Raw genomic sequence first — 14,608 nt, forward strand, 5'->3', positions numbered from 1 at the left:
ATCTGAGCCTTTTTAATAGATGTGTATTGGTATTTCATTATTGTTTTAGTTATTTATTATTATTATTTTTAAAGATTTTATTTATTTGACAGAGAGAGAGAGGGAGAGACAGTGAGAGAGGGAACACAAGCAGGGGCAATGGGAGAGGGAAAAGCAGGTTTCCAATGAGCAAGGAGCCTGACATGGGGCTCGATCCTTAACCACTGAGCCACCCAGGTGCCCCTTCATTATTGTTTTAATTTGCATTTCCTTGATGTCATGACGTGGAGCTTTTTTCATATGTTTATTTGTTCTTCATATATCTTCTTTGGTAAGGTGTCCTGACTTTTCACCAATTTTGTTTTTTGCTTATTTTTTAAAAAAGATTTTATTTCTTTATTTAAGAGAGAGGGCGCACACGCACAAGGTGGGGGAAGGGGCGGAGGGTGAGGGAGAAACAGGCTCCCTGCCGAGCAAGAGGTCCGATGTGGGACTCCATCCCAGGATGCTGGGATCATGACTTGAGCCGAAGGCAGATGGTTAACCAACTGAGCCACCCAGGCGCCCCACCGATTTTTAAATCAGATTGTTCATTTTCTTATTGTTGAGTTTTAAGTGGTCTCTGTATATCTCGGATAACAGTCCTTTATCAGACGTGTGCTTCGCTAAGATTTCCTCTCAGTCTGTCACTTGTCTTTTCAATCTCTTGACAGTGTCTTTCATAGAGCAAAAGTTTAATTTTAATGAAGTCCGGCTTATCAAATCTTTCTTTCATGGATGGTGCCTTTGGTGTTGTATCTAGAAAGGCATCACATACCTAAGGCCATCTAGATTTTCTCCTATGCTATCTTCTAGGAGTTTTATAGTTTTGCGTTTTACACTTAGATCTACGATCCATTTTGAGTGAATTTTTGTGAAGGGTGTAAGATCTATGTCTAGATTCTTTTTCTTTTTCTTTTTTTTTTTTTTGCATGTGAATATCTAGCTGTTTCATCACCATTTGTTGAGAAGACTACGTTTTCTCCACTGTATTGTCCTTGCTTGTTTGTCAAAGATCAGTTGGTCTATTTCTGGGCTCACTATTCTGTTCCATTTATCTATTTGTTCTTTCACCACTACCACATGGTCTTGATTACTGTAGCTTTATAGTGGGTCTTGAAGTTGAGTAGTGTTAGTCCTCCAACTTTGTTCTTTTCCTTCAATATTGTGTTGGCCATTCTAGGTCTTTTGGCTATAAACTTTAGAATCAGTTTGTCAATATCTGCAGAATGACTTGCTGGGATTTTGACTGAAATTACATTGAATCAAATTTGAAAGAAACGACCCCTTGACAATGTTAACTTTTCGTATTCATGAACATAAAATATCTCTCCATTTACTGCTTCTTTGATTTCTTTCATCAGAGTTTTGTAGCTTTCCTCATACAGATCTTGTACATGTTTTGTTAGATTTATACCCAAGTATTTTGGTCTTTTGAAGCTAATATAAATGGTATTGTGCTTTTAATTTCAAATTCCACTTTTTGGCATATAGAAAAGTGACTGACTTTTGTATACTAACCTTGTAATCTTGCTATTTACTTATTAGTTCCTTAAAAAAAAAAAGACTTATTTATTTATTTGAGAGACAGAGAGCAGGGGAAGGGAAAGAGAGAGAATCTCCAACAGACTCCCTGCTGAGCGTGGAGCCCAACGTGGGCCTTGATCCCAGGACTCTGAGATCATGACCTGAGCTGAAATCAAGAGTCTGACGACACATAGCCAACTAAGCCACCCAGGCACCCTGGCTATTCACTTATTAGTTCTAATTTTTTGGGTCAGTTCTTTCAGATTTTCTACATAGACCATCATGTCATCTGCAGAGGTTTAAATCTTCCTTCCCATTCTGTATACTTATTTCATTTTCTTGTCTTACTGCATTAGCTAGGACTTCCAAACAATGTTAAAAGGAGTGGTAAGAGGACATACTTGCCTTATTCCTGATCTTAGCTGGACAGCTTCTACTTTCTCCCCATTAATTATGATGCTTAGGTGTAGTTTTTTTGGAGAAGTAATTCATCAAGTTGAGGAAGTTGCCCTCTATTCCTACTTTGCTGAGAGCTTTTATAATGATTCTATATTGGATTTTGTCAAAATTTTTTTCTGTATCATGTAATATGGTCATGTGATTTTTTAATTCTTTAGCCTACTGATATGATGGATTACATTAATTGATATTCTTTTTTAAAACATTTTATTTATTTGACAGACAGAGAGAGAGCACAAGCAGGTGGAGCCGTAGGCAGAGGGAGAAGCAGGCCCCCTGCTGAGCAGAGAGCCCAATGTGGGGCTCGATCCCAGGACCCTGGGATCATGACCTGAGCTGAAGGCAGACACTTAACCGACTGAGTCACCCAGGTGTCCTGGACATTTTTTTTAGTAAGTTCTACGTGGGGCTTGAACTCATGACCCCAAGTCACATGTTCTACCAAATGAGCCCGCCAGGCGCTCCAAGACACAGAATTTTAGTTATGATATTTTCCTAAGCCTATATATCTAGATGCATAAATAATACACAGTTCAGTTTAAAAAGTTTAAGTATGTAATTATTTTATATAATAAAAATGGTCAGAACCAGGTTATAATTTTAACTAATCATTTATATATATATAAGTAGTATATATAACTGAGACCCCTGGCCAGCAGCCCCAGCTGAGCTCCCAGATGACAGTAGCTGCCCCAGTGTCCCAGTTAGCACCATGTGAACAGAACTGCCCAGAAAAGGCACTGCTATGGTTTTGAGCCATAGATTCCTTCTCAATCTCCCCATGCAACACTTACTTGCAAAAAGAATAAAGGATCAGAGCTCACTTTGTCAGAAATGGGACTAACGGACAGCAAGCGTTTCCTCAGTGGTGCACTAAGAGGAGCTCAGCATTGCATCCAGGGTGTTCCTGCCAACGTGCCCCATAGGACTCTGAATAGAAGGACACAGCGGATGACCCCGGACTCAGGGACACTCCGCAAATCAATTAGCCAGTACCCTGCAGAAGTGTCCACGTTAACAGAGACTTGGGAGTCAGTCGTTCCTGACTGTAGGAGACCAAAGAAGCATGACAGCTGAATGTATTCTTGGTCTGGATTTTCTTCTGCTATAAAGGACAGTGTTAGGACAATTAGCAAAATCCGAGTTAGGTCTGTAGATCAGGGAACAGCATGGCGTCAGTGCTAACTTCCCTGATTTTGGTCATTGTGCTGCGGTTAGGTAAGAACATGTCTTGCTTTTAGAAATGCATACTGTACTGTTAAAAGGGGCGTGGTATCTGCAACTTACTTTAATTTTTAATTTTATTTTATTTTATACTTTTTAGAGATTTTTTTTTAATGAATCTCTACACTCAGCGTGGGGCTCAGAGTCACATATTCTATTGACTGAGCCAGCCAGGCACCCCTGCAACTTACTTTTAAATGGCTCAGAAAAAAAGCACGTGTACACATGTGTGTGCATGTGTAGGGGGAGCAAGTATGTAAAATGTTAATGTTTGTACTGTTTTGCAACTTTATGTCAAGCCTGGAATTATGTCAAAAATAAAAATAAAACACTTGAAAGGAATTGTTTGGTGAGTCATTTCTTTTGAACTTTTGTCCCAACCACCCAGCCGGCTCTAAGTTCCTTCCTCCATTCTGAACAGGGCTTGTGACTTCTTTGTGGCTCACACACCCCTGTGAACACTGATGAAGCTTCAGGTCCCTCTCCAGAAAAACACTCAGACTCACACACTCACATCACATACACCTGCCTTTGCAAACCCCCCCCCCCCCCCCCCCCCCCCCCCCTTCTCGCCAGCCTGGGGGACCAGTGAAGGAGTATCCGCATGCACGAAAGCCTAAGCAGGCACAAGCAGCAGAGCGAACCAAGGACGCCATTCGAGGTCTAAGGAGCGTGTGGCCGGAGCGAGGGCCCCTCCTCCGTGTCTCACCCCTCCGCGGACATGGAGGGGCGGGCGCAGGCGCAGTTCCAGCCTGGCCCTGGGTCGCTGTCTTCTGCCTTCTACCGCAGGCCCTTGGCACAGAGTCACTCAGCCCCTCGAGACTGTTTTCTCTTCCAGGAAATAGAGGCAATTACAGCCCCGCCATTATGGAGTCGTTGGCAGAGTTGAGAGCTCAGAATGGGAGCTGCCGCTGTCTTCCTGCTTTGGCACCTGCTGTGTGTCTGATCAATGCCCCACGGACCTTGCCATTCTCACCTCGTGGCGCTGGCAAGGCCATGCTGCTGCTCGGTGACCAACTACTCAGACACGAGCCCCCCGCGTAAGGCCCAGGCCCCAGAGGCTCTAGGCACCCACAGCTCTTGCTTTTCATCCTACCTGGAGCCTTTTGTTCGACATACTTCCTCATTTAATTTAGCCTTTATCCACATTCGGCTTTCCTAGAGTGCTAGACATTTCCGCCAACTGTAAACATACTAGTGGCGTGTTTGCTTTTCGACTGCTCATCTTCCCCTCGAAACTCTCTCAAAATGACCTGAATTCTAAGGTGTGATTCCAAACGAGGACAGGTCTGCCTTGCTTGAACCCCTGGAGCACTCGCTGCGGAGGAAAAGAACATGATGGCAGATCTGGGGCGCATAGGCACACCCCCTCAGACCGCCCATCTGCCTGGACTGCCCAACCGACCTAAAGCTCGGGGTGAAAAGACCCGTTAATTTAACCTTCAAACACATATACTTCAAGAGTAGAATATAAAGTACCTGTCATTCTAAAAACCTAAGCCTTAAAGGACCCCCACTGTGTTGGGGTCCTTGCAGGACGAGGCTAGGAAGTACCGGTACAGTGCTCTGGGAAGGGGAGGAAGGTTTGCTGGAGCGAAGCCGTCCGGGCTCTGGCGAGCTGGGCAACTGAGCGGCTCCACGCTGGGAGCACAGACCCGGCGCCCGCCCGCAGCCTCCACTTCCGGGCGTCCCCGCAGAGACCCCAGCGCCCACGGCTGCGCAGAAGCGTCACGCGGGCTCGCACGCGGGCTAACGTTTCAGGAAGTCCGTCCGTTTCCCAAGTGAAAATACAGGGTGGGGAGGGCCCCGCGGCCGGCCTTGCCATAGTTCCTTACGTTCCCCACTTTTCCTCTCACATTACATTTTAATAGTTTCAAAATTCTGTACTAGAACGTTGCTCAAGCTGTTTCTGTTTTTAACGAGAGATTGGTTAAGAACACCCAGCTTCGTACAGTAAATCCCTAGTCTTTGATGAGAGGTTCCATGATTCATTACTTGCGTATAAAACATAATATAGGGGCGCCTGGATGGCTCAGTCCTTAAGCGTCTGCCTTCGGCTCAGGGCGTGATCCCAGCATTATGGGATCGAGCCCCGCATCAGGCTCCTCCACTGGGCGCCTGCTTCTTCCTCTGCCACTCCCCCTGCTTGTGTTCCCTCTCTCACTGGCTGTCTCTCTGTCTAATAAATAAATAAAATCTTAAAAAAAAAAACCCATAATATAATTTTAAAAAATTATTAAAAACAAACAAACAAACAAATAAATAAATAAAAACACCCAGCTCTGAAAGACCGTCAGCTGCAGGGACCACAGACCGCTCCCTCTGCCCGGCGGGCCGCCGGCCACTAGCGCGGGGCCAGCTGACGCGACCGTTCTGAGAGTGATCTTGCGGCCAGACGGGCAGGCAGAGGTGGCCCAGCAGCGCTCCCCTCCTGTGCCGGCACGCAAACCGAAAGACACCTGCACGGCGCGGGGTGCAGGGCAGGGACGGGGCCCATCTACCCGGCACGAGTGGAGAAAATGATCTTTGAAGCATCAGTAGGAGAAAGAGAAAGTAACATGGCACGAAAGATTGAATTTATATACCATTTCTCCTCAAAAATCTCTTACAATGTTTCCATGAGAAGGTTAGTCTGGCTTCCATGAACTAATTTTTAAAGTATCAGGTACTATGTTTGAAATCACTACCCACAATTATCGATCACGGGTGTTCACGAATTCTCTTCTAGTTCTTGACTGTCATCCACGAGAAAAGTAGTTGATGAATGTAGGTGATATTTAACCTTCTCTTTTTTTAATTCAAAAATTTCTAACGGTTGAAACGATAGTCTGACAGTTGAAATGACAGCCCATGATGTTCTCCTGGACACAGGTAATGTTGATAATTATGAAAACGGGAATGGAATTTGAATCCAAAAGAATTTTTTTCAAGCCAAGCCTGGAACGAAGGGCTCCTCAGGCCTCCAGGAGCCTCCCTGACCTCCCCAGCCCAGCCCCCCAGCAGCTCCGTCCTCACCTGGGCTCAGGTGGCCATGTGTCCGCGGCTTGGTGGTCCTCAGGGCGAGCTGCCAGCCCCTGCTCTCTGAGGGCCCAGGGCAAGCTGCATGCAGGAGCGGATGGTTAGATTTCCAGCGATCTTGTGAGTCATTATGGAATGTTGAATTACATAAAATTACATGAATCACATTCAAAATCAAGATAATAAATTCTCAAAACTCACCACGGGCTGATTTTACTATGTGACAGCTCTGCTCTCGAGGAGGTTTCTATCCACCGTGTCTCTATGACAGCAGTGCTGCGTGATGGTGTGCTACGTACATGACTTTCCGCCTCTGGCGTCAGTGACATCACATTGGGAGCTTTGGATCCACCATGGTGAGTGTTAACGCCGCAGAAATCAGCAAATGCGGCAGATCGGTGCTTGACTTACTGCTCCTGACTCTCTGACCCCGGCCCCACCAGTGGTCAAACATTTATCAGCACACCTCTGGCTGCATGACATCGGAGACAAACATCTAGGGGCTCCAGCTGCCCCGGGGGCTAAGGGCATTCCATGGAACCATGCTTCGACCGGTGGCCTTCATGACACTGACGCATGCTTTCACGTCACCCACGGTAAGACACCATCTAGTGAAGCTAGAGGGGGAGGCCGAGCTGCCCTCTGCACCCGTGGGCTTGCCTGAAGCCATACCACCTGTGACAACCACGGGCCCCTTCCAGCTCTTACCTGAGCAACCTTCAGTCTTCGTAGCTCATCGAATCCGAATATGGTTACGGGCTCTGGTTACCCTGGTAGGATTCCCCTACCCTAGTGGAACCTGTGTAGAGTATTGTAAGGTTCTAAGAGGTAGAAGCCGCCTTTACTCATCCAGGCAGAGAAGGGGCCTGTGCTCATGCAGGGTCCAAGAAGTGAGAAAATTTTAACTTGTGATAAATAGAAAGATTCTGTGTTTGTGAGATTTGGGAAAGTGAAAAGAAAAAAGAGAGAGAGAGAGGTCTCCCCCCCGCCCCCCCCAAGCCCAGACGCACACAGTAAGACACTTCATTTTCTCCGCACCCACCCAAGCCTTAGCGGGTGCCAGTCCTGCGCTGGGCGGTTCTAGGCACTGGGGATAGTGGTGAGCCACGCACGATGCTGACCCCTCCCAGAACTCCCACCTACCACCCCTCATCCCCAGGGCGGGGCCCAAGCGGGGCAGGCCGCAGGCTGACACCAGACTGCCTGCCTTTGAATTCAGGTCCTCCGTTAGTGATTTTCTTGGCCTTGTTGTCCCTATTGTGGCAAACCTGTCAGGCAGGGATCATCAACCCTCTTACGAGAGAGCAAGCTGAGGTTCGATACTGTCTGAGTTAACTTAGCCTGTTTCCCAGGGTCCAGCACATGCTAATGAGCGCACAAGTATGAGGCAAGTGTGTACCAATGAAGAATCTTACAACCACTCCATGGCCATCCCCAGTAGTGAGATACACTTTTTTATCCCAGTCTCCTGCTAGTAGATACCAGAAGCATATCCTTAACCAAGGAGTGTGCCGAGCAGCCCAGCCCTATGGAGTGGACCCGGGATGCTCTCCCCCTAGGGCTTAGTGGGGACACCGAGCCCACTCACAGGAGGCAGTTCCAGGGAAGGTTCCAAGGAAGTGTGGCTTTTAGGTGATGAGCATTTTGCATAAAGCATGTTAACTAAATTTTAGAAAATTCAAAATTATGGTTTTGGTTCTCAAACATCCTGCTGCAAAGAGCTCAACCTCCCTAGGAAGACTCTGGATAAGTAAGGACATGGTTAATTCTGGTCTCACTCCTACCTGCACAGGGGCCCTGGAAGCCCACTCAGCTACTACAGGCCACCTCCCCAGAGGCAGGGAGGCCTGGCTACAGGTCAAGGACAATCCAGACTCCTTGGGAACACACAGCTGAAGATGGGGTTCCTCAGCTCTTTAGAACTCACACCCACTTTTGTAAAACAGAAAACAAGCCCTCCTTACTTGGGAATGTTGAAATTTCAAAATAAATTATAATGGAAAGTCCACCCATGCCGCAGCCCCCACCCCGTGCATGAGTTAAGCATTACTTTTGGAGGGTGGTTAGAGGTTTCTGATAGTGTCAGCCTGGGGGAAAGCCAAGGGCAGATCAAAACCAGCGGCTGCTTGCTATACTGGGGCCACTAGGCCCATCTCTGGAGGTAGCCTAGGCCCAGCGCTGGAGCAGGACTGCGGTTGGGCAGGGCATGTCTACACGAACAGACTGTGGAGAGGGGGCCATCAGTCACCCGTGTGACCCCCCACTTGGACACTGACCCAAACCAACCACAGCAAAGGCACTTTTGAGGCAACCCATAAGTGTGACTACATATGGACTACTAGCTAATTCTGAAAATGGGTTCACCTTCTTGTGAGTGGTAATAGGCATTAAAGTTATATAAGAAAATATCCTTAGTTTTTAGAAATATCTACCAAAGTAGGTGTGAAATTATGATATCTGGGATTTACCTTAAAATATTTAGCAAAGGACAGATGAAGCCAATGTGGCAACAATCTTGATAATCACTGAATCTGAGTGGTGGTGGGGGGTTGTTGCACCATAATTTAAAAATGCGGGGCGCCCGGCTGGCTCTGTTGGTAAAGCATGCGACTCTTTCGAGCCCCACATGGGGCACAGAGATCATTTAAAAATAAAATCCTTCAATAAATAAAAATGAAAATGTAAAACAAAGGTAGATTAAGGCCATCGCAGAATCCCTCAGCTCCTCGAAGTTACGGAGGAGTTGCTTCCGCCACATTTCCCAGCAAATGCTTGCTGTTCCCGTACAACAATCGCAGCCTGGTTTCCAAGTTTGGAAAATGTCACTTCCTCCACTTCACTTGTTGGGGTCATAATCCCCAAATCTTTAAAAGGTAGAGAACTGTCAGGAAGAAGGGCAAGGAGGAGGGAGGAAAAGGGGAGGAAAGGAGGAAGGGAGGATATGCTGCTCCTGGCCCTCGCGAGGTGGAACAGAGCCTGGGGTGCTGTCCAAGGACAGAACCAGGCGGCCCTTGCACAGACGGACCGCGCCTTCCCCTTGAACAAAGAGATGCGAGCTGGCTCTAAGTCCGGCCCCTGGAACAGAGGCTCCTGACTGCGGTCCACAGATCTCGGAGGCAAGATTTTAAATGTGCATGCACAGTTTTCTAGAGAATTCAGCTTTCCTTGGATTCTCACAGGGAGCCAGGTCTCCAGAAGTTAAGAACCACTCACTGCTCTTCGTTAAAGAGAGTTTGAAAGCAAATTGGTTAGACTGAAGCTCTGGCCATAGATTGTCACAAGGAAAGATTTTTATTTGAGAACATCTGATACTTTTGGAAAAGCTCCTGCTGGATCCAAAACACCCCGCCTGACAGTCCATCTCCAACACCCCCCCAAACCCAACAGCCTGGTCCTGCAGACAAGACAGGCTCTGTCCCCAGCTGGCTTGCTTCCACCACCCACACCTCCAGCCAGCAGCACAGTCTTGCCGGCAGGCCGCGCAGACACTGCAACCCCAAACCAGCTGCACGGGCGCGGGGAGGAGGGGTCCTCTGGCAGGAGACGCTAACAGCAGAGCAGGTGACACGCATGTGGACACAAACACTCTGTTTATTTGGACTGTGGCCAAAGTCAGGGAGAGACAGCAGCAGCTCAGTGCCCTAGAAGTCTTCCCAGGTTCAAGGCTCAACGACGGCTCACCGATGGCCGGGTGAGTGCTGGCCTCCCTCCGTGGGCTGAATCTCCCACCGTCCCTGACGGGCTAGCGCCCCGTGGCATGGCCTCGATCGTTCGCGGCTACCGTACTTCCTCATCCTGTACACTGGCACAGACTCTCTCTGACGGAACATCAGCTGAGATGCTCCTTTATTCCTGCAAGCTGTGCGTGGAAGGACAGCAGTGGCATCATTCAGTCCTAGCGGAGTCCCGAGATGGGGGCCGAGGCCTCAGCAGATGGGACAGGATGGCGCTTTTGCTGAAGGGCTGCTCGCTCCTCAATTCCGCTGCCCACCACCGGTCTAGCCTCCGGTGAGAGGTCTGAGTGGCCGTCCAATCGCAGAGACGGGGGCCCCCGGGGACAGAAGCAGCTGCCTGCGGCCTACGTGAGGACCCACCTCGAAGAGCACACTGTCTCTGTGGAGCGCTCGTTCACCTCAGCGCCGGAGCCTCAGGAAGAATGCGTGCTTACACTCCGTACTCTCCAGGGGGTAATACTTATCGTAGAAATCTAAGACGTATTCCTCAGTCTTGAATCCAAACTTCTGGTAGAGCAGCATAGCGGGGTTGCTTGCTGAGACGTGAAGGGTCACATCCTTGCCCATGCAGGTCTGCCAAAGGGTGGAAAAGTACCAGATGAGAATCAAAGAGCCCGAGGGAAATGAGTAGGTGAGGGAAGTCTGTGAAGTGTAGGTAGGTAGTTATGGCAACCGGGGACAGCAGGGACGGCAGCTGGGACGCCCAACACCCAGCAGCAGCTGGGAGCCCCAGTCACTCTCTGCGGCCGAGCCACACGCTCACGGAAACGTTCGACACTAAGGAAATGGATGGTGTGCTGGGTGTTTTTGCTCTCTGAAGCAAAGGGCCCAGGGGGATAGTTTATTGTCAACTGGATTATTTTATTTATAATTCAACCACACTTCCAGATATCACACATATCAATACCTGGCACTCTGACAATCTTGAAGAAGTAGAGAACAAGATGAGAAGTTCTTGCTTTTTAAAACTAGATGTTATCTTGTACTTAAACTTGTAAAAATGCCCTTCCTACACCTACTAGAAAGGATGCTGTTAGGAGGCTGGATACGAGGTATCAGGCCTTTCGTTTAGTTATGAAACCTAAAGACCCAGCCCAGACCTTGGGAATCCCACAGGCCCCCTGCCATCCCTCCCAAATGGACAGCACTAGCTTGCGGTTTCTGTAGTCAGCACTGCCCTAATCCTGGGGGTGGGGGGAGGAGAGTAATCTTCATTCTATTAATACCAGGCAAGTTCTTAAGATTCTTTAATGAGCTACACAGAAGAAAAAAATCAAAAGTCATAAGACTTTGCTTTCTAATGAGGAAGGCACCAAAATACTGAGGCTGACAGGGTCCTTGAGATTTTGCAACCCCAGGGTCCCCTCAGGCCTAGATTTAAGAGGTCTCTCAGGTAGACAGCTCTCCCCTTTGCTCTGCTTCACTCACGCTCTGGGCCCAGCAGCACCACTGGGAGTGCAGGACATGAATTCTGTGGAGTGGCGCTCGTGTCCCGTGCCTGGTCCGACCATGACGCCATCGAGCACTACCGCCCAGCTGAGCGGTACTGTGTGGGCCTGAGGCTCGCGGACTGGCTGTGGGCCGGGCCTGCACACAGGACGAACGCACCTGCACCCACCCGCTGAGCACTCAGGAAGGACTGGCCCTGCGCCAGGCCTTCCGTGAGGCACATATGTGGGAACGGTGCCCCTGCGCTGCCCGCGGGCCCCTGCCAGTGACGGGGATAAAATAAATAAAATAAAATCTTTGAATAAATAAAAATAAAAAAACTAAATTGGAAAAATGATGTTTTATCTTCCCTTTCCTCTATTTAAAAGGAATCTTGCCCATGTAACACTCAATCCTTCATGCCAAATGGTTTCTTTTTTTTTTTTTTTTAAGATTTATTTATTCATTTGAGAGAGAGAGAGAGACAGAGAGAGCACGTGAACACACAGAGGGGGAGGGAGAAGCAGCCTCCCCACTGAGCAGGGAGCCCGACACAGGGCTCGATCCCAGCACCCTGGGATCATGGCCTGAGCCAAAGGCAGACACTTAACCAACTGAGCCTCCCAGGTGACCCAGCCAAATGGTTTCGAAATAAAAGTTTACCAGAAAGATTCTGGGGGGGAACTCCTTATGTGTTTTTCTCATGTTAGTATATAAATATATGGTGTATTTTCTTCAACAGTGGTACAGATATATCAGAGGATGAATTGTAATTCAATATTAAAATCAAGTCTCAGAAGCTTATACAGCTCAGACAGTGATAGTAAAGTGAAGAGTAATTGGCAGTAATAGAATGTGTAATCCTGGTGGATATGGTTTGCTAAAATGTTTAAAATTACTTAAAAACTTTGGCAACAGCATAGGTGGCATTATGCTTAGTGAAAGAAGTCAGACAAAGACAGATACTGTATGATCTCATTTATATGTGGAATCTAAGAAACAAACAATAAAAACTGAACTCACAGATAGAGATAACGCACTGGTGGTTGCCAGCGGCGGGGCTGGGGGGTGGGTGTACAGGCGGAAGGTGTACAAGTCAAAGGTGCAGACTTCTAGGTTAGAAAACAAGTCAGTCCCAGGGATGTCCCGTACAGCATGGAGACTAGAGTTCACAATACCGTACTGTGTATTTGAAAGTTGTTAAGAGAGCAGATCTTAAAAGTTCGCATCCCAAGAAAACAAATGTTTGTAACTATGTAACTATGCGTGGTGACGGATGGTAACTAGACTCACTGTGTTGTTTCGCAACATATCCAAGTATTGAATCATTACACTGTACAGCCGAGATGAGTATGTTTTGTATGTCACTTATACCTCGGTAAGAAAAAAGCCCCAAAGACTGCAGTCCCACTTCTACTCCTCAGAGTCGTGGCGGTGGGGTTTCTAAGATCAGCAGCAGTTACCACTGTGGGTCCTATGAGTGCTTTGGGCTCTCACTTCTGGTATTTTCTCATTTTATTTACTGTACATGTTTACAAACTGGTTTCTTTGAAGCCTGGGCCTGAACAGTGATCTTACTTTAGAGGGGCGAAGATTTTTATCTGTGTGTGTTAAGAGCCTCAGGAGGGATGGTGACTGATGTTTTCTCAGTGGGTTTCTGAGACCACCCATTCTTTTGGGCCGCGCTGGGAAGGCTCAGCCCAGCATCATTTCTCCTGTCTTCCTGGGGAGCCCAGAGGCAAGCTGGTAGCACAGAGAGCTTACCTGAATCAGATGGTAAATCATGAATGTCGCAATCCCTGCTCTTCTCCATTCAGGATGGACAAACAGAAATGAAATGTAAGCTTCATTGTACTTCACGTCGGGAACCATGAAGCCAAAGGCAATGATGACTTTTTTATAAAGGACAACAACACTGAAGTCTGGATACTGCAGGCACTCAGACAGGTCAATGCCTAAGGAAAAGACATAATTGAAGATTCAAATTGTGTGCCTTCTGGAATTAGCAAACACCAAGCTGTTCAGTCTGTACTTACAACTACACCTGCATGCTAAAAAAAAAAAAATCAAAAACAAAACTAAAGACAGAGATATTAGCATAGACAGCATACATTCAGATCATAAAAATAGAAGTGAATTTTAGAAAATATCAAAACTAACACTGTCTTTTCTAAGTACATGTGTTAAAAGAATAGAAGCAGGATAGGGTCGGTAGTAGAGATCGCACAGGTCTAGAACTGGACATACCTGGCCTTGAACTTATGCTCCTCCACAATGTGTCAGCCAACACCTTTCTAGAAATGGGCCTCAGCGTCTGCACACCCAGACCTCACAGGGTGGGAGCAAAGACCCCCGAGAGCCCATACTGTTGTGTTTTTCACCTCAAACGTGTACAGTTTACAAGCTCTTTTGTACAAAGGCTACATTTTACAGTAAAAGGGATAAACAATGATTGCATGCATAAAGTATGGAGGCACCCAAAGTAAGGTCGGGAAGTAGCAGATGCTCCCAGAATGTTCCCTTAGGCCCCCATACCACTCCTAAAAGATGAGCACAACTCTGCCACCACACTATTACGTGGTTATCTGACAACAAAGATGACACAGCTCTAATCCCGAAGAAATCTTATCTAACTAACATCTGGAAGACATGTAATATTTCTTTTGCGTTTCAAAGCAGCACGGTAAAACAGATCCACAAAGAACGTGTTTATATTTAGCGATGAAAATGCGTTCATTCCTTTACTTGCTGGTTTTGGTCTATAGAGATACAATATGTTGAGGCTAATAAAATGACAAATCATATTGGGTCTACTCTTATTTTCAAAGTCTGCAATTGGGGTATCTGGCTTTTTAAAAATGCCTTTTGGCTGTATTAACACTGTTCCCAAGGAATAGCTAAATAAATAAAATTACAGAATTATTAAGCAAAAAATCAAAAGTGTCCCAACATGCCCAAGCTACCAGCCAATGTATCACTGGTAGAAATTACCTGGTATCTAAACATATGTAGAAGCAAAACAGGATGAATCTTTTATTCTGGAAGCAGAGACAGACAGGGAAGAGAAACATATAAAAATATTGCTTATTACTTTAATTGCTGGCTTTTTCTTGATCTTAGGAAGAAAGAGGTGTTCATATTTTACTATTTCTATGTTAGCAGAGACAAACTAAATGAGATCATGAGTAAAGACTTTAGAG

At 46.9% G+C, this 14,608-nt stretch overlaps 1 protein-coding gene across 1 annotated transcript in view; it reads right to left on the bottom strand.

Moving 5' to 3' along the window:
• Positions 1-9,819: 9,819 nt before the first annotated feature.
• The window catches only part of KAT14 (lysine acetyltransferase 14), a 32,380-nt gene continuing 27,591 nt past the window's right edge, over positions 9,820-14,608 (bottom strand). Inside the window, exons 9-10 of the mRNA XM_008710022.2 lie at positions 13,173-13,363; positions 9,820-10,553 (exon numbers count right to left, since the gene is read on the bottom strand). Of these exons, the coding sequence (XP_008708244.1) occupies positions 10,380-10,553; positions 13,173-13,363 (365 nt within the window). The 3' untranslated portion in view covers positions 9,820-10,379. The remainder of the gene's footprint in view (positions 10,554-13,172; positions 13,364-14,608) is intronic.

The sequence above is a fragment of the Ursus maritimus genome, unplaced genomic scaffold (genome assembly GCF_017311325.1).
Source record: "Ursus maritimus isolate PB19 unplaced genomic scaffold, ASM1731132v1 scaffold_22, whole genome shotgun sequence".
In the NCBI taxonomy this organism is placed as follows: domain Eukaryota; kingdom Metazoa; phylum Chordata; class Mammalia; order Carnivora; family Ursidae; genus Ursus; species Ursus maritimus.